The sequence below is a fragment of the Salvia splendens genome, unplaced genomic scaffold (genome assembly GCF_004379255.2).
Source record: "Salvia splendens isolate huo1 unplaced genomic scaffold, SspV2 ctg232, whole genome shotgun sequence".
Classification (NCBI taxonomy): Eukaryota; Viridiplantae; Streptophyta; class Magnoliopsida; order Lamiales; family Lamiaceae; genus Salvia; species Salvia splendens.
The window spans coordinates 49,356-71,066 of record NW_024598869.1 but is presented as its reverse complement, the minus strand read 5'-3'; the positions used below and the strand labels follow the sequence as shown (position 1 = coordinate 71,066).

General features: G+C 38.5%; 4 protein-coding genes, 1 non-coding gene and 1 pseudogene across 5 annotated transcripts; 2 read left to right on the top strand and 4 right to left on the bottom strand.

Annotated features, from left to right (window-relative positions):
• The first annotated feature begins 3,034 nt into the window (after positions 1–3,034).
• Positions 3,035–7,954, top strand: LOC121789414 (kinesin-like protein KIN-13B). Its single transcript, XM_042187889.1, has 13 exons — positions 3,035–3,162; positions 3,269–3,436; positions 3,562–3,765; positions 4,251–4,445; positions 4,690–4,791; positions 5,263–5,340; positions 5,444–5,525; positions 5,735–5,894; positions 5,975–6,277; positions 6,444–6,662; positions 6,743–7,091; positions 7,186–7,251; positions 7,338–7,954. Exons 2-13 carry the CDS (start codon positions 3,269–3,271, stop codon positions 7,512–7,514), a joined length of 2,103 nt encoding a protein of 700 aa, XP_042043823.1. The 5' UTR covers positions 3,035–3,162; the 3' UTR covers positions 7,515–7,954.
• Positions 7,955–8,897: 943 nt separating this feature from the next.
• LOC121789420 (protein THYLAKOID ASSEMBLY 8, chloroplastic-like) lies at positions 8,898–13,133 on the bottom strand. The gene is made up of 2 exons (XM_042187894.1): positions 11,401–13,133; positions 8,898–9,377 (listed from the first exon to the last, which is right to left on the bottom strand). Exon 1 carries the CDS (start codon positions 13,040–13,042, stop codon positions 12,350–12,352), a length of 693 nt encoding a protein of 230 aa, XP_042043828.1. The 5' UTR covers positions 13,043–13,133; the 3' UTR covers positions 8,898–9,377; positions 11,401–12,349.
• On the top strand, positions 9,089–11,407 carry LOC121789421. The gene is made up of 2 exons (XM_042187895.1): positions 9,089–9,619; positions 10,565–11,407. Exons 1-2 carry the CDS (start codon positions 9,089–9,091, stop codon positions 10,577–10,579), a joined length of 546 nt encoding a protein of 181 aa, XP_042043829.1. The 3' UTR covers positions 10,580–11,407.
• A 63-nt stretch (positions 13,134–13,196) lies between the features above and the next one.
• Positions 13,197–13,278, bottom strand: TRNAS-CGA. Its single transcript has one exon. It is a non-coding gene; the product is annotated as a tRNA-Ser (tRNA).
• Positions 13,279–14,470: 1,192 nt separating this feature from the next.
• Positions 14,471–16,975, bottom strand: LOC121789422. The gene is made up of 4 exons (XM_042187896.1): positions 16,606–16,975; positions 15,439–15,883; positions 15,225–15,340; positions 14,471–15,134 (listed from the first exon to the last, which is right to left on the bottom strand). Exons 1-4 carry the CDS (start codon positions 16,931–16,933, stop codon positions 14,713–14,715), a joined length of 1,311 nt encoding a protein of 436 aa, XP_042043830.1. The 5' UTR covers positions 16,934–16,975; the 3' UTR covers positions 14,471–14,712.
• Positions 16,976–19,326: 2,351 nt separating this feature from the next.
• On the bottom strand, positions 19,327–20,853 carry LOC121789416 (annotated as a pseudogene).
• Between the last annotated feature and the right edge of the window lie 858 nt (positions 20,854–21,711).

Below are 21,711 nucleotides of genomic sequence, written 5' to 3'. Positions count from 1 at the left end.
ACTTGTCAGGCACATGCATGAAATGCATTCTTAAACTTTCTTTATAGAATTTTGTCAAGGAAATAGAGGACATGAATTGGTGAATACAAACTTTAAGTTTTCAGCAACGAGAATCTTATCCATTTTATATTTCCAGTCTACATAATTTTGGCCTTCGAGTTTGATTTCATTAAGGTTCGCAGACATTATTAAGAATTTGGCTGAGAAGAAATAAATCTATTTATCACATACTATGCTTGATACATAATTGCAAACAACCACAAAACAATTTATGTATCTCACAACTGTGAAAACCAAAATAAGTACGCCTCTAGGGAGGTCATACAGATTCGGATTCCAACAATTTCCTGGTCACAATACCGACGGATAGTCCAGAGACCACTAAGGTGGCATGGCCGCCAAATATTTCCTAAGCATTTACCATAAATGTTTGCATCTAGGAATTTCATTTCTGTTTTGATACTCCTTCTAGGGAATTCACTTTTCTATTTTATTCTCTCTACTTTTTTCTCACTCTTACTTTATCTACTTTATTTACCCACTTTTATACCATAGAATTAGGTCATACCACGTTATTCTTCTTCCATCACAGATTACAGAATTCACCGGCGAATGAAGATTGTGATTGGATCATTTATGTAACACCCCCTACATAACCGACGACCGACTGAATATGAAATGCCACAATTCTAGTACCACAAAGTATAGTGAAATTTGAAACCAAGATTTACTATCACTATAATCAACATTCACAAAGTATTCATATACTCCTCTAATAGGTTGATTTATGTCTCATGTTATCCATCACTTTTATAATATATTGGAGTATATTTGCATGTGTAGATGAGACTTTTAGTTTAAAATTGGTAGAAATCCGTGAAAAACACAAGTAGAAGCTGCTGGAGTAGAGAAGATGGAAAAAAGGTTCCGCAGGTTGATGATGAGGATTTTAACAAGACGGAAAATGTGTGCAGCCCTAATTCGGTAGTAGACTAGTTTGGGCTGCACCGCTAGGCATACTTCGTTTGGGCTGACAACGGCCCACAGGACCATTTCAACAAGACGTACGACAGTCTAATTGTGTGATGTGTGTGCAGTGTGTGCAATATGTGTATTTTGTGTATGTGTGTATGTCGTGTGTGTGTGTGATGGATATATATAGTGAATGTATTTAACTTATACTCCCTCCGTTCTGCTTTAAGAGTCCCGGTTGGGTCGGACACATGTTTTAAGAAAGTGTTTGAATTTGTAATAAATAAATGTTGTAGTGGATGTTGAGACCCACTTTTAATTGAGTGTGTAATAAATAAATGTTGTAGTGGATGTTGAGACCCACTTTTAATACTTTTTTACTTACTTTGTAAGCATTTTTATTAGTTTATCCCAACCGGGACTCCTAAAGCGGGACACCCGAAATTGATCAACCGGGACTCCTAAAGCGGGACGGAGGGAGTAATAACTATTCGAAATTTCAATTATCTTTTTAAAATATTGAAATCAAATTATGAAATTAAAAGATTTGAAAATGAAGGAATTGAACTCAATTGCAAAATCAAATATTTTTACAATATTAAATATTTAATTAAAAATTAAAAATTTTAATTCCAATTCTAATTCCAATTCCAATTCTAATTCTAATTCCAATTCCATATGTCACACGAATCCTTATTTGTCAACACCGGAGGTGGCTCAATAATTTGTTCTCATTTAAAGCTTGCGTTAGATTTAGTGATTATAGACGTATGAAATTCTTTAATTAAATTCGAGTGCAAATGGCGAAAGCTTGATAAGGAGTATATAAAAATATGCATTGTGGCACCACGTTTTATTTGGATTGTACTACTCTCTCCGTCAGGAAAAAATAGTCCCTTTATGGACGACGCGTATTTTAGAAATTAGTAAAGTAAGAGAGAATATGAGAAAAGTGGATAAAGTAAGATAAATGTGGAGAAAAAGTGGGTAATTAAGAGAAAGATAACATAAAGTTGAAAAAGTATAAAAGAGAAACTTTCAATTTTTAGAAATGAGACTATTTTTTATGGACATCCCAAAATGACAAAATCAGACTATTCTTCGTATATTCTTGGATTTATGCATCTGTTGAAGTATATTAGAGGCTAAAATACGGAGTACTAAGTAACAAAGTGAAATATAGATGAACCACATCCAGTCTAGCATCAGTAGAAGCAATTCCAGTTTGTCATGTTTTTTTTAAGTCTATATGATAATATATGACTATCTACTTTTTACGTAACATCGATCCTCGACGAAAAATGGAAGTTCGGGTAACCTTGATTTTTCATCTCCAGTCACACCATGACTCTTGGAAAACTTGTTACAAATATTCTAAATAAATCATAATGTAGTCATGAAGTACATTAAAATTTTAGAAATATTAGAATATTGTAGTATTTGATTACATTGGATATAGACTATATTTAACTCAATGTTTATTATGTTAATGCCCCATAAAATTGTTATAAGAATTAATGAATTTATAAAATCTATGTGAATAAAAATTTTATTTAACTTGTTAACGTTCTTGAAGTTGTAAAAGCGAACCATGAAAATTTCATTTTTAATATTTTATAGTATTTCCGATGAAATAATTATGTTTAAGAGCTTTATCACATATTGCACTCATATTTATCAGAGATTAATTATGTATTAATTGAGTTGTTATAACACTCGTTCAGTCGGTTGTATCAAGGTTTGATCATTTAATTAGAAAATTACAGTATATAAAAATTGAAAATATATAATTAAGCAATGGATAGCGAGACGCTAAACGACATAGCCCCACCATGTGAAACGACAATGGTAGCCTAAACAAATTCAAAAATTAGTAGGCCCATCCACCGTCAACCAATCACATGCTTCGTATGTGTGCGTCGTCGTCTTCACACGTGCCACTTCAAAATTCAAATTCTCACTCACCATTTCCGCTACTACTAATAAACTATTCAATATAATTAATCAATTAATCACTTTTTAAACATTTAAATTAAACATTTTATTTTGAAAAAAACACAGAGGAAAAACTCAGCCCTCACTGTTTTCTTCTCTGCAACTCTTCAATCTATGTCGCAGTTTTTAAAGCGCGGTTGCTACAACTGGAGTTTCTCTCTCTAGAAAAATTCCACTCCTTGTGTTGGATTGGAGGTATTTTTGGTAGTATTTGAACAGAGGCGATTGCTTTGAGAGATTGAGTGAGAGCGCTGTTGGATTTCCATCTTCTTATTTTTTTAACCGTGGTTGGTGAGAGAAGATGAATGCGGTGGGAAGGCAGAGATCCGGCGCGGCGGCGGCGGCGGCGGCGCACCATCAGCGGCAGTACTCCGACCAATTCATGGAAGCTTCATCGAATGGCCGATGGTTGCAATCAGCTGGCCTGCAGCATCTACAGTCATCGAACAATGCGGCTCCTCCAGTTCAGGTAAATTTTCTGCTTTTTTAAAAATTTTTTTTTTGGTGGATTTGAACTTTTTCAGATCTGATTCCATGAGCTGAAACCGAGAAATTTGATTTCCTTTTTATTTTGTTTGTTTGATTTGAAATTAGGATTTTGGATATTACAATGGAGGCGGTCAGGGTTCTAGAATGTACGGGAGTTTGCAGACTCAGAGGATGTACAGTGGAAGCGATTTGTTTGCGGAGCCGTTGACGCCGCCGGGGCATTCACGGCGGAAGAACGGCGATGATCCAAATGAGAGTAGCCCGGGGCTGTTAGATCTGCATTCGTTCGATACTGAGCTACTTCCGGAGGTAGATTTTTTGTTTTATGAAGTTGAGCAGTCATTTTCGACTTTTTGTTGATCACTATATTGTGGGTGTTGGTTTTATGGGATGTAGTTGTAGTTTATGTGGCAGGAAATGAACTCTATCGTATATTGTGGATAAAGTAGTAGTAGCATTAGACATCGTCTTATTCGATGGCTTTGTTGGGAATAGAGGGTGTCAGACAAGACAATTCCATCGTGTGGGTTTGCAGCAATATACAATTGAACCCTTTGTATTCTGTGCATTTGATGCTACATTGATGCTATATGGATTTTACGCGAGTTACGCCTGATATGTTAATATACATTTGATATTTAGATTTAAGGCAGAATGTTTCATATTACGTGTCTTGAATTTCTTTCCCCATCAGTGTTTTATTTAAGATATCAAGTTACATTGTCTGAGATTGCCTAACTCTTTTTTTGTATTCTTTTCCCTTTTGGCTATTTGGGTGTGATTGTTGAGGATAGATGTCAGTTCCCTCTCTGTATGATGCCCCTCCAATAAATAATTTTTCAAGAGGAAGAAGTTTTGATGATTCCGACCCATACGTGGGGATCAATAAACAAACTGGCAAAGCACGTGGCTTACCTGATACTAATGTCATAAAAAGCATCACTGCGGACAATGTGAAGGCTAGCAACGTTGCAAAGATTAAAGTAGTGGTATGTATTTTATTCTTTTCAAGTAGCTGTTCTACTCTAAACATTTCAGCAGGACGAAAACATGCATTACTTTTCTGTAAATTAGTATTATTACTTCTTATGACTAATCAATTCACGGTCTCATAAGTTATATTTTCTTTGGCATGCACTTTCTTACCCAACATTTCTCTTGCAGTGACCATATAAGTAAAACTTCAACACTGTTGTTTCCTAATATGATTGACAAACATTTTATTTATACCAGGTAAGGAAACGACCACTAAATAAAAGGGAACTGGCAAAGAATGATGAAGATATCATAGAAACCTCTTCAAACTGTCTTGTTGTCCATGAGACAAAACTCAAGGTCTGTAGAACTTGTTATGAATTCCGTTGCTCTCAATTCAATTGATAGAATTGTTATCAACATTTAGTACTTTGTGTTATGCGTCCCTCTGTCCATGATTATTGCTTCCTTAAAATTAAGTTATGTTTTGCTCTCCTATAAAATTGTTTTCTAGTAAAATTCACATCTTTTATTCAAGGGTGTACTCTTGAAGCTACCTTCAAAAATTGAAAAAGTCATCTCTGCTAGTTATATCTTACAAGTAACTTTTGCAATGTAATGAACTTGGCTTGGAAATTTTAAAGCTTTTAAGAACAAATTTTCTTGTTGTTATGGTTGTAACCGCGTCTCAAGTTTTCCTTTCTTAACTCTCTGGGAAAATCGTTCTTTAAAATGTCTCTTTCTCCAATCAAATGTTAATTAGAAATGGCAATGCCTGTTCATCTGGTATATTCCAAATACCCATTTTATATGACTCTTAATGTGCTACAGGTTGACCTGACAGAATATCAGGAGAAACATGAATTTGTTTTTGATGCTGTACTAAATGAAGAAGTGTCAAATGATGAGGTAATTATATCACATGAAATGAATCTATATAAACCTGAAGTGAATCTGGTACTGTAATCTTGATGTCTGCTTAATTCTGGTTCATTTTTTTTCATTTCTCCAGGTATATCGTGAAACCGTAGAACCTATCATTCCCATAATTTTCCAACGTACAAAAGCAACTTGCTTCGCTTATGGGCAAACAGGTAATAACATGCTATCCTGTAATCAGGTGGCACTGCATGTTGTATAATTCTTTTAAGTAGAGGAGTATCAATCCTGAAATGATTTTAGTATCTTAACTCAACTTTTCTGATGATTCAACCATATCCCAAAAAGAAAACTCTTTAAACCCTTTTCCTTTTCTTTGATGTCATCACTAGTTCATCAATTTCATCAATCTCTAATTCATCAGGAAGTGGCAAAACATATACCATGAAACCACTGCCCCTCAGAGCAGTGAGAGATATCGTGAGGCTCATTCATCACACCTACAGGAACCAAGGGTTTCAATTGTTTTTCAGCTTCTTTGAGATATATGGAGGAAAACTCTTTGATCTGCTCAGTGATAGAAAGTAAGCTTGTTCTCTGGGTTCTTTAGTTGGCTTTCACCCATTAGTAGCATGCTCACAGTTTTCAATTTCTGTACTTGTAGGAAACTCTGTATGAGAGAGGATGGGAAGCAGCAAGTTTGTATTGTGGGCTTGCAAGAGTATCGAGTAGTGGATGTGGAGACAGTTAAGGAGCTCATTGAGAGAGGAAATGCGACAAGAAGTACTGGAACCACTGGTGCAAATGAAGAATCATCTCGGTCACATGCGATTCTTCAACTTTCTGTTAAGCGGTCTGTGGATGGAAGTGAATCTAAACCTGCACGACTTGTTGGTAAACTCTCCTTCATAGACCTTGCTGGAAGTGAACGTGGGGCAGATACGACAGACAATGACAAGCAAACAAGGTACATAATTTCTTACTAGTGTTTTAATACAACTATATTATGCCATGGGACATTCTCACACTTGGTAATGCAAATCATTGCTCGTTGGCTTCACCTGTTGTTTGAGAGAAGAAAATATGACTATTACAAGAATTTGTCTCTCTTATCCAATTTCCGGATTATGCAGAATGGAAGGGGCGGAGATCAACAAAAGTTTGCTTGCACTGAAGGAATGTATTAGAGCACTTGACAATGACCAAGGGCACATTCCGTTTAGAGGCAGTAAATTAACCGAAGTTTTACGAGATTCCTTCGTCGGGAATTCTCGCACTGTTATGATATCATGTATTTCACCAAACTCAGGATCTTGTGAGCATACCTTAAACACTTTAAGATACGCTGATAGGTATGTCTATCTTGTAATGAGTAATTATTCATTCAGCAAACACTTATTTTTAAGTCTTGAGCAATATGTTTCTGTTGTAGGGTAAAGAGCCTTTCAAGAGGCAACACCAAAAAAGATGTGATGTCCTCGACCTCAAACCTGAAAGAGTCAATTGCACAACCTTTGTCGTCAGTCCTTCCACCTGCTACGACTTTTGAGGATGATACAGGCAATTCATGGCCCGAACAAACTGATAGGGAAGACTATGACGAGGATTTCTATGAGCAAGAAAAATCAGCTTGGAAGAAAAACTCAGGAGTTGAACTGCACAGCCTCCCAATTCCTGAAGAGAAAATGAAGAGAGACAATATCCAATCCAAGTGGAAGGAGCCTCCTAAATCAGAAATAAAATATTCAAATTCAGATGATGATTTGACTGCTTTATTGAAGGTAAGGGAATATCAGGAGCACCTAATTTGATGATATAAATAAGGCATAGATATTGCTATGATGGCATTAATCAATTTGTGCTGTCTGTGTTTAGGAAGAGGAAGATCTTGTTCATGCCCACAGAAAACAGGTGGAGGAGACTATGGAGATTGTTAGAGAGGTTTATAAAATTTTCTTTTGATGTCTGGTTTTTCTCCCTCCTCAAGCACGTGAATTTTGTTAATCCCTTCTGTTTGCTCTTTGTAGGAGATGAATCTGTTGGTCGAGGCTGATCAACCTGGAAACCGGCTAGATGATTACATCTCAAGATTGAACTCAATCCTATCTCAGAAGGCTGCTGGCATCCTCCAGTTACAAAACCGCTTGGCTCATTTCCAGAAACGCTTGAAGGAGCACAACATCCTTGTCTCGTCTGGCTACTAGACTCGAAGGTATGTCATGATACTCAACATAGAAAGCTGTGCTTCGGCTTGCTTGGGAAATCAATACTCGCTGCAGTCACTAGCGCATTGTTCGATTTTGCATCAGAAAATCACCTCTTAAGATTAGTTGTCTTGTGTCAAAACTCCCGCATGTCGATGGTCTTGTAATGTTTTACAAGCCCTTTGAGGTTGGGGCAGAGATCTGCCCCGTTTATATAATCATTGATTTGTTCAACCGGCTGCATTGTAAAGATTTCTACAACTCACATACAATTTGATAATGTCTCCTCGACAGAAGAAAGAGCCGGTTTTATGTTGAAGGCTTTCAGCATGTATACTTTACCCAATTTTTTCACTTTCCTTTTGTTTTCGAATTTATATTATGATGTTCAACTTTGCTTCTATAGTAAAATCTGAACATTTTCAGCTTTGCTTCTATCAGTTCTTAGTTCTTACAGTGGTAGATGGATTATCGTATCCCATTTGCACAAAATAATTTATATTAATAAGCATTACAAGATGAGTAGCTATTGAAAACATAGAGTATCATTGATTAAAAGATACCATTCCCTTATGAATCCTATAGTATAAACGGCCATGAGTTTATAATCTATTAATTCACTCTTTCTTGGATTAAATCTCCAATTCTGATTCGTTTGGGTTTTATGAAATAGGTAAGAAAACATAGATTAAAAAATTATGAATTCAATTTTTATATATTAATATTATAACAAAATATGAGTAAACTATAAGACTGATTGCCTAAATTAAATAGTACTAGTATATTAAATAAAAACAAGACCAAAATATTTTATAATTGTTGATTAGTTCTAGCATTTATGCAGTATCAAACTATTAAAGAGCTAAGTAGCGCCTAATTATATCTAAAATTTGTGACAACGTATACTGTTTTTCCAACAAAAATTACACTTAATTTTTAATATCTGGAGTAACATTTAAAATTGTTGAAATTTTTGCTTTTGTATTGTTTGCAGGTTTCACCGATAGCCTTAAAAATATCTTTTTGTTTATGTGAAGAAAAGGTCAGAAATAAACATGGGCAGCATAATATTTCTATTTTTGGATGAAAAGAAGTGTAGAAAAGAAATACTCCCTCCGTCCCACATAATTCGGGTCAGTTTGACCGGGCACGGGTTTTAAGAAATGTTGTTTGACTTTGATTTAAATGAATGTAGGTAGTGAAAAGTGGGTCCCACCTTGTGTATTTATCTTGTATTTTGATGAATATCTTGCATTAGTGATGAATTGAGGATAATTAAATTTGGAAAATTAAGTTTTGTTAATTGTAGGAGTGTTTTAGTGTGCATAAATTGAAATTCAAAGTCCTCAATTGACAATGCTCCAGATTATACACATTCACTGCTTTTTCAAACCAAATTGCCTCTTCTATTAAACTCCACACACTACAACTTCTCAATGTATGTCTACTGATGATTACAACTGCTTGGAGGGAAATCTAAAATCAAACTAAACTTAAAACAAATTTTTTTTGGAGGGAATGTAGTAGGGTATGGCCAACTATCACTAGCTACAAATGCATACCTACTAAACAAAATGAGATTAATAGAAGTATTGCCCTCAGAAAATTTTCATCATTGGGCAATGGAGTATGCTGCTGGAGGCAGTGCCGGAGACAGTGACGGAGATATCACCGGCGACAAAAACTCACGCATTGTAGGAGTGGACACCAAAAATCTGATAGCTCAAAGGCTGCTACAACTGAGCCATGAAGGTAAAGTAGCATATGGAGGTTTTGTGAAGACAACAAAGGACTTTGGAGTGAGCACGAAGACTGTGCACAGAATCTGGGCAGAGGCAAGCCACCAAATCCAGCTTGGAGTACCTGTGAGCATACAAGATCGTGTTAAAGGATTCAAGCGCAAAGATAGAATTCAGCTTGATTCAAACAGAGTAAGAGCTCTTTCATTCCTTGAAAGATCAACCATCCGCAAGTTGGCTGCCAAACTGGAGTTAAGTAAGAGTGCAGTGGGCAGAAAAGTGAAAGCAGGGGAACTGAGGCCACACACAAATGCTGTGAAACCCCAACTTACTGCCGCAAACAAGTTAGCAAGAATGAAATGGGGTCTCATTCATGTTCAGCCTCAGGTGCACAATGGTATGCTCAAATACCACACAATGCACAATGTAGTGCACTAGATGAAAAATGGTTTTTCATGACAAAGACTACGGATAGATACTACCTGCTGCCAGATGAGGAAGAACCATATAGGTCATGTAAGTCAAAGCGGTTTATAACAAAGGTGATGTTTATGTGTGCTGTTTGCAGACCATACTTTGGAGAAGATGGGGATGTCATATTTGATGGAAAAATAGGCATCTTTCCATTCACAACAAAAGAGCCAGCACAGAGAAAATCCAAGAACAGAGCAAAGGGCACCTTAGAGACAAAGCCAATTCAATCAGTGAACAAGGAAGTCATGAGAGACTGCCTTATTCAAAAGGTACACTATTTTTGTTCCCTTTTCATAATCCAGAACTCACATAAGCACCCCTTATGCAGATCATACCAACAATCAAGGCTAAATGGCCAGATAACATAAGCAAGGACATATTCATACAATAAGACAATGCAAGACCCCACATCATGCATAATGATGCAGAATTTCAGGCAATTGCAAACACAGATGGCTTCACATTCCATATCATTTGTCAACCACCCAATTCCCCAGATTGTAATGTCTTGGATTTAGGTTTTTTCAGAGCAATACAGTCTATACAAGATGACAAGCTGGCTAGGGGAGTGGATGACTTGTTGAGCAATGTGCAAAGCTCATTTGAAGAACTTAGTGCACAAACACTCAACAAAGTATTTCTAACTCTTCAAACTTGTTTAACAGAGATCTTGAAAGTGGAAGGGGGAAATGGCTACAAAACTCCACACATCAACAAAGATAGATTGTCAAGGATGGGCATACTTCCACACACTCTAGAGGTTGAAGAACATGTTGTCAAGGCTGCAGTGGCATACCTCCAACAGAGTGAAAATGATGCTGGCACAGCATATGACATCTCACATATATGTAGGGCTGTAGGTTTATAATTTCAGTCATTAGGAAGCATTTTTTGGCAGTTGGGTGTGTAAGCCTCAAGATTAGGTGTGGCTTATGCTATCAACTGTTTTTTGACATCTTTTGTACAGCCTCCAAACCTACATGTATAGGGGTGGCTTCTAAAATCCTAATCCCTCAGAAAATTATCATCATAGGGCAGCCTCCTAACCTTGTAAAGGGGTGGCTTCTGAAACCTAATCCCTCAGAAAATTGTCATCATAGGGCAGCCTCCAAACCTTGTAAAGGGGTGGCTTTTGTAATGTCAGTGTATGGCTTTTGTAATCCCTCAGATCTTAGTGTTTATATGAACTCACAAATAAGCCTCCATACCTAACTAGAGGGGTGACTTTATCATGCATAAAGTATCAGTAATATCAACACACAACAAATCATCACAGGGCCAAAGAGTATCAGCATGCAACACATCACAAGGAACAATATACAACCATCAATTAATCCAACAACCAGAGAACCCCCAAACAAATTAACACAGCCTCCAACCAACCTCCAACCCACACAATCACTCCAACAACCAAACTCCCCTCCCCCAAACAAATAACCACAGCCTCCAACCCACACAATAACTCCAACAACCATACTCCCATCCCCTAAACAAATTAACACAGCATCCAACCCAAACTGACCCAACCACAGCCTCCAACCCAAATGACACAACCACAGCCTCCAACCCAAATGACACAACCACAGCCTCCAACCCAAACAAACACATCAAACACAACTGCCTCCAACCCAATGACACAATCAACAACACAACCAAATTGAGGGACAACATACTTAGATTAAATCTAAAAACCCAGGCAGCAAAATAGCAAGAATCTGCCTCTCGAAGTCGGAATACACGATGGGGGCGGCTGTAGCTTGGACGTTGGTGGAGGATGGTTGCCCATTGTAGGGGGTGGCTGGTGGTGGTGGCCCGGCGTAGGGGGTGGCTGGTGGTGGTGGCCCGTAGTAGGGGCAACCACGGTCATCGTACACGATGCCACAGTGAGAAGGCCACACGTCTACGGGTATGAAGAGATCAGCTGGGGTTTCGGGGACAACGGTGTCAACTTGATCTCCGGCGTCGAAGGCGAACTCAGAACCCCATAGATGATCTGGGGTGTCTGGGACGACGAGATCGTCCAGATCCATCGATAAAAAACGAGTTGGAGAGTCGGGATAAGCATCCATCGATTTGTGTGGAGGCGGTCGAATTTGTGGAGGAACCCGTGTAGATCTAGGGTTTTCACAGCGAGTACTTGGAGTGGATGAGGAGGCGAGGTATGTGGAGACGATGGGATTTGAGGGGAGAATGAGTGTAGATCTAGGGTTTATAGACGGTGGGAAGGAGTAAATTGCAATGAGAGCCGAATTGAATGGGGGAGACGGTTGGGAGGCGAATTGAATGAGTGAGCCGGTGGGAGGTGTCTTCAATGGGAGAGAATTGAATGGGGTAGCCGAATTGAAGGGGGGAAGGTGGGAGGAGTAAATTCCACCAGAGGAGAATTGAAGGGGAAGAATAAGGAAGACGAAATGAATGGGTCATTCGAAATATGGGATACAGAATCAAAGGCTAATTAAACACTTAATTGCATTAATTGTGTGATTTGAGTTCCCTTATTGTAATTAGCATTGGTATGATTTTTTTGCCATAAATGGAAAGTTTGAAGTGAGACAAATTATGTGGGACGGACCAAAATGAAAAACTGGGACGAATTATGTGGGACGGAGGGAGTAACAGAAGTCATGATTTGACAAAAATGCCCCCCTTGTACAACCTCCCTAATTCTGAATCAATCTCATCGGCCAATTTTCCCTCCCCAAATCTCCTCAGCCCTTTGCTCAAAACCCTCCCCAAATACTCATCCACCTCCCACGTGGACCCCATCCCACTCCTCTTCATCATCTCGTAAATCCTGACCGTCGATTCCTTCCTCTCCGCGCCGATCAATGGCTTCACCATCCTCAGCAGCCCCCTGCTCTCACCGCGCACGATTCCCTCCGGCGCCTCCTCCTCCATCCGATCGACCAGCGCGTCGATCTCCGCCGTCATTCCCTTCCGCGCCAGCGCCACCACCATCTCGGAGTACGCGTTGATGTCGGCGCCGTACTCGGACTGGATGACGGAGAAGACCACGGCGGCGATGGCGCACTGGTCCTGGCGGAGCAGCTCCTTCAGCGCGGCGGTGAGGTCGGATTTTATGAGACGGCGGAGGGCGTGCGTGGGGAGGCTCTTCGGATCGGATCGGTAGGCGCGCTTTAGGGCTTGGATTGCTTGGATGGCTTCGGTGCTGAGGATTCGACCTTTGAGAAGCGGGCCGCGGTTGTCGCGCGGACCGCAGCGCACGGTGGCCACGCGGCGGATGGTGGCGGCGCCGGCGGCGGAGGAGGATGAGGCGGAGAAGAGAGCGAGGTTTGAGTTTGCGTAGGCGGCCATTTGATGGAGGATTGGTCGCTTGTGAATCGGATAAAAACTAGGATAAGAGGCTTAGATGCAAATGACGGAATTTTCCCTCTGCATAAAACGAATTAAGAACTAATTTTAAATTTTTTAAAAAAATAGACGATAAAAAAATTAATGAAATATAAACCGTCGACAGCAGGATTCGAACCTGCGCAGGCAAAGCCCAACAGATTTCGAGTCTGTCTCCTTAACCACTCGGACATATCGACTGCTGAAATTTTAGCTTAGATTATAAAAAAATGTGTAGAATGAGGAAGAGTGATTTAAAAGTTTTACTAATTCGGAACAAATCTCATTGCTTTTTAAACTTGATATCCAAACCATCTGTACCTTTTTCTCTTCCTCAAGTTTTTTTGAAATTAATTTCTCTCGAGGTGTAGTTACTTAAGGCACACCATCTTAATCCGATCCTTCATCTACATTTTGATTTTTTCTAACTCCTCCACTATATCTTATGGAGCTTCAGAATATAATCCAATGGCTATATCTTTATTCCAAACAAGTGATAGTAGTGATCAAAGTAAGGAAAATATTTGTTTCTCATGAATTTACAGTCTAGTAGTATGAACATATACAATTGCAGAATTTTGTGAGAATACCATACTCCCTTTGCCGCATTATTGTTGAGTTGTATTAATTTTTGAATCGTCTTATTAGTGTTGAGTAATTTCCATTTTGGATAAATCCAAAAGTTTAATATTTGGTACTTTATACTTTCATACTTTATTTTCTCTCATTATTCATCTACTTTATTCTCATTCCATTTTACTTACTAAATATTTTTTTTAATTTCCATGTTAAAAGAAACGCTCAATACTATTGCAAGGTGTGAATACATTAATAGCGAACGTATATAGATTTTTTTAATTTCCATTGATACATTTTCTTTCATCATCCATCCAATACCACTTGATTCTCCATTTGTACACACGTAGCAATAGATAGCACGATATTGTTTATTTAATACTTCCTTCGTCCCACAATAAGAGTTTTATTTTACCATTTCGATTTGTCCCATAATAAGAGTCATATTTCACTTTTACCATAAATGGTAAGTAGGCCCCATATTCCACCAACTTATTTCACTCACATTTTCTTATAAAATTAATAAATATAAGTAGAATTCATATTCCACTAACTTATTCAATCCACTTTTGTTTACATTTTTTAAAACGCATGTCATAACTAAATAGGACTCCAATTGCGGGATGGATGGAGTAATTTACAACGGCATTCAATGTGTGATTATTATTTATAGCAATATTCTCTATTTGTAATTTACAAACGGCATTCAATGTGTAATTTACACACGAATTTTGGAGAAAATTGCAAATCGAAAGTGAAGCGAGAAAGAGAGAACACAACGGCATAAATAAATAGAATACGACGTGAACCAACGAATAAAACAAATCAAGCAAATATACGATTTCCAGAGGTTCAAATAAATACTAAGGCACTGAGATTCTATAACAAATATATTGTGGAAGGTATTCATAGCCTGAAAACTAATCTGTTACAAACAACAAAAATGAAAAAGTTCTCAAGAGAGACGGATCGGGCAAGTATCGACAAACTCAAGTTATAAGCCACATAGGCATTAAGACAAACAAATTAAGATATAAGCGCGGTATAAGTAGCAAGGATTATGTTTCCAGTTCAGATACCTGAACATACACCATTTGAGTGTACCCGTTGAACACAGAGGGCTCGAATCGTGTTAAGCCCAGCCGTTGAAACAAGGCAAATCGACCATCTTTGACAATAGGGCTAGGCGCCCGTGCGGGTTCATATCTTGTCTGATGAGTAAGTGAAGGGCCAGCAACTGGGGGCACCTCCCAGTAGACATCCAACACTGACTCCACAAATCTGCTATTTTGGAAATGCTCATCGTAGGTGATTGCCTTGTTGCTGTGGTTAAAGTCGTCGCGCATGTATCCTCTCACACCCCACCATGCTTCTCCCGGTCCACACAACTCGTCCGTATCAACTGCTTTCTCCCAGAATTTCCTCCTTCTATACCTTATCCTGGCTTCATCACTGTCTCTGAAGCAGCTATGCCCACCACCTGAATGAAACAAGACAACTCCATGTTCATGCATGCACCAGAAAATATGAATGTAATACTGCCAAGAAATTTATGACATAAACGAAATACCTCTAATGTACGGTTGATCACATATTTGCCTTAAGGAATAATGATCTCCAGTTCCAGTATCATAATTGTCCTCGAAAACTAGATGTTTGAAGCCGGCTTTCACTGCTTGCTTTAATCTAGTAATTATTAAGTCAAGATAGGGATTTATAAATCAGAACATGACATAGGATTCATGGACATTGTGTGTTACTGAGTTTGATTAATCTATACTTACCTCTTAAGTTCATTTTGATGGTCATCAAAGAACACAAGGACACGTGTAGGATCTTGAATCCCATGCTTCCCCAACACTCGTTCCCAGTCCATGCTCCCAAAGTCGACAAAGTCTTTCCCAGCAAAGTAAGTGCAGTTTCCATCAACATAAGCAGGCCCCTTCTTCAGGTACTTCTCTGGATGACGAGGTGTAATAGACAAAATAGGTGTATCAGGCATGGCTTGCCTCAAAACCCATGTCGAATGCCCCTTAAAGGCGCCACTCTCAATCATCAAATCTGGTTTCATCCATCTTGTGATAAACCAAAGTCCAAAACTGTGATCAAAACCCATGCCATACATGTTGTTCTTGATTGGCCGGGTCTCGTAGATTGACACAAATTCCTCAAGCCCAAGGAGCAAATCCTTTGGTGTCCATTCCACAGTTTTTCCATGTTTTGATCTGCCTTTTGACAAGGATAACAATTATATGCATATACAACTTAATGAAACATTATGTTCTTCCAGAATATTAAATTCAAGAATCAATATGGTAAACATGAAAATAAGATCATCGCACTGGAGAATGACAACATAACGAAAGAATTATATCTTAGCATTTTCCAAATACATCTCTATTACCTCCAAATGGTTCTCAACTTATGATAAAAGAACACTCAATGTGCTGATTATACAATTAACTAAGCAACATTGAAACCTACTTGCAACACTGCCTAATAATCTCAGCTGAAGCAATTAGCTGCACCAGCAATCTAAGTATATCTACAATTAAATAATGAAAAGTTGCTAAATCCGATCTTCAACAAAAAACTAGCAAATATTAACTATGATAACGAACATTCAATCCGATTTCAGTTTTTTTGCCCTAATTCATCAACATTGTATTACTGCAACTTCATTCCGAATCTCTCATATTTCAGTTTAACACAGATCGACATCACCGTGAAAGAAAGCTCTCAGTTAATCTAAGCCAGAACTCCCAAGCATTACACCAAATAATCGAAAATCAACAGTAATAACCATTAACAAAACCTAAATTCTTACGATTCTTAACAAGATATACACTTAACCTTTCGAACTAATAATAAATTGACATTTACATAAAAAATCAGACCTCAATTGTCACCGCATCCCTAAACCTAATGATCCATAAAATATGAAAACTTACACCAAGGAACGCCGAGCGCTCCGAAATCCGATTCGACTGCATCGACCGGGAAGAAGAGCCGCGAGATGCCGGAGGAGGAGGACGCTGGCACAAAATCGAGGGAGCGGGAAACTAGAGAATAGATAATGACGACTACGAAAGCCGAGACGAGAATGGGCCAGAGGTAGCCCGTTCGAGTCAAGTAATTTGTGATCCGAATTGCGATGGACATGTGTTTGCGGGTCTTGGACTCATCGGCGAATTCTTCACCTCCGCGGCCGTTCTCGGAGGTGTGAGGCGGACGGCGAGTGGAGACCGTTCCTTCGAGCAGATTGTGCGTTGTCTTCATTTTCACGCTCACTGCGTGCGCCTACTGTGTGGGAAAGCGACGAGCTTCAAACTAAATGAGTGGATCTATCTGGTTTAAGTTTTCCACATATGATATTTTTGCCCCCAAACTACATGCTAATTAAAGATTCACCTCTTATTAACCATAAAATTACAGAAGGGGTCGTAAGGAGTACTATTCTTGTATTTGACATTAAAATAAATTAGATATTGTCAGCTAAATAATAATAATTATGAAAAATATAGTTCATCAATTTACGATGCTACCCTCGTACACACCCCTCTTTAACTAGTCATAATTGAACGCAAATAAATGATTTAGGGGCTAATTTACTATCCAAATAAGTAGGTACCAATTTATTAATTATTAAAACATTGTTGAAATTATGGATTTGGAAGCAAAAAATGTAGGTAATACATTCAATTTTCCTTCAATATATCATTGTATTTAAAATGAATTATATAGTCGAATAGATATAGGATGATACGGTGTTGGATGTAAAATGATATAGTATTTGAGAGAAAATGATATAACAAACGTAAAAAATGATAAAGTTTAAACTAGAGAATGATATTACATGGGCTAAAAAATAATGATATTGCTAAACAAAGTAAATGTTAAAATATATATGGACGAGAGAATGATATTGTTTTTGTATGGATTGTGATACTGAATAAGAATTTATATTCAAAATACCGAAAAAATGATAGGACCAAACAAATGGAAAATGATACGTACAGTTTAAACTAGAGAAGAATATTGTATGGGCTGGACAATTAGACTGCATCTGAGAATGATGTTGTTTTGGGAGTACTTATGAATTATGATATTGAATAAGAATTGATATTCAAAAATACAGAAAATGATATTACTAAAGTGAAACCATTATATAGTGTACGCTCAATAATGACACAATACCATATTCTGCAGTTTGCAGATGTCATTACTAAACCAAGATTGAAGAGGCTAGCAGGATTACTGCCTAAGGTCCATTACATGCATATATGTGAATAACAAACCAATTATTTCATGCTTCATCAATCACATAAACATGAAGAAAACCTGAAACCGCCGCAAAAAAAAAGTAATCAATTGATTTTCATACAAGCTATACAATATTAGGAAGGCAGTAAATAAGAAGAGGTTATCAATCCGGCTAGTCTCACAAGAAGAAGCCACCCCTGAATGCACTAGCTAGCTCGCGTATCGGGCTTGGGATTCAGAATCTCGGTCTCCTGCACTGTCCCCTTTCCAGAGGCGGATAATAGAAAAGCATAGTAATCTGAGGCAAACGAGAATGGCGATGATGATGAGGGCTGATAATACGTACGACTTGGGAGAATGGGGCTGGCAGCCAAACAGGATTCCAAGGCATACCATTATGATATGAAAGAAATGGAGAAGGATAAATTAATCCTCATAATTTATGACTTTGAGGAAAACTATGGAATATTTCTTTCACCTGGTTTTTGGTGGTCACCCAATGTGTGAAGTATGGTATAGTTGTGTGTTTTTTCCAAAGAGTGGAAAAGACAATGGAAAAAGGCAAAAGGGTGCATCACTTCTTTGGCTGTTTTACTTTTACTTCCATGTTGCTTGTTTTATTGCAATAAATAGATTATTCTTTGATTTTATGAGATGTTATGTGTTGTTCTATCTCATATGTTCAAATAATTAAGGTTGTGGTAGATCAAGGTGGATCGTCGATTGTGTAATACTACTACCTTTTGTTACAATTCTTTATGAATTTACATACAAATTGAACCTGATATTGTATTTTCTAAATGGGATTGATTCCAGAATCATGATGCACATTCTTGCATATCATAAGGAATCTTCTTTAATGGGAGAAAGATTTATTCTATTCTCTTTAAATGATATATTTGAATATCCTATACAGATGCTAAGCAATTCTGATGTTTTTAATATCTGAATTTTCATATGCAAGACAATCACAGGTTTCTTTTTCCTGTTTCTTTTCCTTACAAGAAAAGGAAGTGTCTTCTATTATTGTATTTGCATAATAAAATGACGATACACAATTAATTGGACATAAATATTTATTACTACAAAAATTCAAATAGAAAGGGAATCTCTGCAAATTATTATTGTAAAATAGTACTAGTGGAGATCTATTAGTTTCTGGCTGTTTCGCAAGCGTTTCTAGTTTATACAAATGTTTCATTCTTTTTCATTATAGTTCCACATTTTTTGATAATTTTTCTCTCTGTGTTAAAAGCAGAGTATCATTTTAAGTTATGACCAGTGACGGATCCAGAACATATCAATGGGGGCAGAGCTTTAGTAGCACAACACTCTTGTTGCAACTAAAACAATGAATTCTCCTAGGCTAACGATGATGAAGTGGAATTAAACATATATACAACAATCTATAAACATAACATAACTAATTTATTGACTCATTCATCTCTACTACAACACTAGTGACAAAATCAAAATGAGAAAGATGGATTTAAAGGAGATGATGATCTAGTAATCAGTGGCTTGAATCTTCCTCTCCACCCATGAAGGCGACAAAACAGGGCTAATCTTGCAGGCATTCTCCCCATCCTCCCCTTTCTCCCATGGATAAACCTTCACTCTCCACACCTTCATCGTCTGATCCAAACTAGCACTGTAAACCAGCAGCCCTTTCACAGTCTCATCACTCTCCATCGCGGCCGCCAGACAACCTCACCGGCCCGTGATGGCCATCGATCACCGCCAAGCAAGAATGGAACGAATTCCCCTCCTCCCTCTTCCATATCCTTATCGTCGCATCCTCTGAGCCGCTAAGGATCAAATCTTCCACCGCCACCAAACACAGCACCGAGAAATGGTGGCCCTGCAAGAACCCCGCGTGGTTGTACCGCCCCGAGATCCTCTCCTTCTCCCAGAAGTTTATCAGCCCGTCCGACGACCCTGAGTAGAGGAAGCAGTCGTCGCCACATCTGCTCAGCGCGAGCGCGTTGACAGGCGACGGCTGGAACTTGAGAGTCATGGTGAGGATGTGTGGAGTCTCTTTAGAGACACTCCTCCATATCTTCACCGTCCCGTCTGAGGAGCAGGTGAACACGCAGCCGTCGTCCTCGTTGACGACCACCGCGTTCACCTGCCCCTCGTGGGCGGTGAGAGACTCCACGCAGCGTCTCTCGGAGACGCTCCACACCTTCACGGTGTGGTCGTGGGAGCCTGTGTAGAGGATTTTCTCCGCGGCGTTGTAGGCGAGGCAGGAGATGGTGTTCTTGTGGTGGCTCTTGCGGTTGGTGTGGTAGGAGAAGAGGGAGGGGCGGCGCGGGATGGTGGCGAGCTTCTTGGGGCGGAAGTGGTGCATCAGGGAGAGGTCCCAGAGGCGGATGCGGAAGTCGGAGTGGGGTGGTGAAGAGGAGGTTGCCGGAGGCGAGGATGGAGCGGACTTGTCCCGTTGAGGCTTTTAAGCAAACAGTTTGTGTGCAGTCGGGTTGCTTCCAGGCGTGGATGCGGGAGCTGGAGGAGCCGGTGAAGATGAAGTCGTTGGTGACGGTGATGGAGAAGATGTCGCCCTCGCTGCGGTGGAGGGAGGCGAGGCAGTGGTAGAGGAGGGGAGGGGAGGGGGAGGAGGGGAGAGGGGAGCGGGTCCAGGGGGTTTCGGGGCTCATTTTCCAGAGGGGGAGAGAGGCGGCGGAGGCGCAGGAGGTGCGGGCGGAGGAGAGGTGGGAATCGGGGAATTCGGCATTGTTGGCGCCGCCGCCGAAGGAGAATCTTCGTGGGAGGTTTATGTTTTTCCTCTCCTCGTCGACGAACTGCCATACATTCTCGTCGGAGTAGAGCTCCATCGAAGATGATGCTCAAATCTCAATGCTTATGAAACATGCATTTGTGTTTTCTTTTTTTCTTTTTTCAAATGATGGATTACTTCATTTGCTCATCTAGTGTGGATATAGTTTTCTTTTCATATCATTTGTCCTATTATAAACGATAATTTAATAAATATTATTTTTAAAAATTATATATGGAAAACAACTCTCAAGATGGGATGAATGGTTGAAGTACTATTATCATTCATCATTCTATTTTTAAATAAATACTACTAGTATATCCATACACAAAAATAATCTCGACGGAATATAAAATTGGTAACGTAAGAAAGATCAAGAGAAAATATGGTTTTAATATTATTAATTGAAAATGAGATCTATCTTATTAGTGTAAAAACTTATCACAAAAAGATAGAGACTAATTTTCATGGACAATCAAAAAATATAATATGACTATTTTGTGGATTGAGGTAGTATTGTATTTTCATAAAATCTATATTTATTTTTATTAGGAGGGAACATTTTTTTTATCCACTAACTTTACCAATGTATCAATTTTAGTCCACAACATTTGAAAATATCTTATGTGGTTCATTAACTTCGATGTAATATCGTTTGAACTGCTTTTTCATTATTTCAAAAAAATTTGGATGAAAATACCCTCAAGCCCATTAAGGCAATTTCAGTGTATTTATTCTCTCTTATTTATTAAAGTATTTAATTTATTTCTCATACTATTTTTTTTGAAAATTGATACATTAGCAAAGTTGGTGGAATAAAAAAATATTCCTTCTTTTATTAAAGTATTATAACTTGCTAATTCCAATAATGAACTTTGTCTCAAGTTCACTACCCAAGAAGTTGCAAACTCCAGCTCAAATCACTAATGAATAAATCGATTCATTTATATCAATATCATATTTAAACTAACAAATCATTCAGATTTTGTTAGGTTAGGATTTTTGCTACAATAAGAATACT

Bases quoted from the DNA above. Each gene is read 5' to 3' on its own strand.
- LOC121789414 (XM_042187889.1), top strand. From the start codon at position 3,269: ATGAATGCGGTGGGAAGGCAGAGATCCGGCGCGGCGGCGGCGGCGGCG. The intron at 6,663-6,742 runs GTATGTCTATCT...TTTCTGTTGTAG, and splicing joins ACTTTAAGATACGCTGATAG to GGTAAAGAGCCTTTCAAGAG. The intron at 7,092-7,185 runs GTAAGGGAATAT...GTCTGTGTTTAG, and splicing joins ATTTGACTGCTTTATTGAAG to GAAGAGGAAGATCTTGTTCA.
- LOC121789421 (XM_042187895.1), top strand. From the start codon at position 9,089: ATGAGATTAATAGAAGTATTGCCCTCAGAAAATTTTCATCATTGGGCA.
- LOC121789420 (XM_042187894.1), bottom strand. From the start codon at position 13,042: ATGGCCGCCTACGCAAACTCAAACCTCGCTCTCTTCTCCGCCTCATCC.
- LOC121789422 (XM_042187896.1), bottom strand. From the start codon at position 16,933: ATGAAGACAACGCACAATCTGCTCGAAGGAACGGTCTCCACTCGCCGT. The intron at 15,884-16,605 runs GTAAGTTTTCAT...CCTTGTCAAAAG, and splicing joins AGCGCTCGGCGTTCCTTGGT to GCAGATCAAAACATGGAAAA. The intron at 15,341-15,438 runs GTAAGTATAGAT...AATAATTACTAG, and splicing joins CATCAAAATGAACTTAAGAG to ATTAAAGCAAGCAGTGAAAG.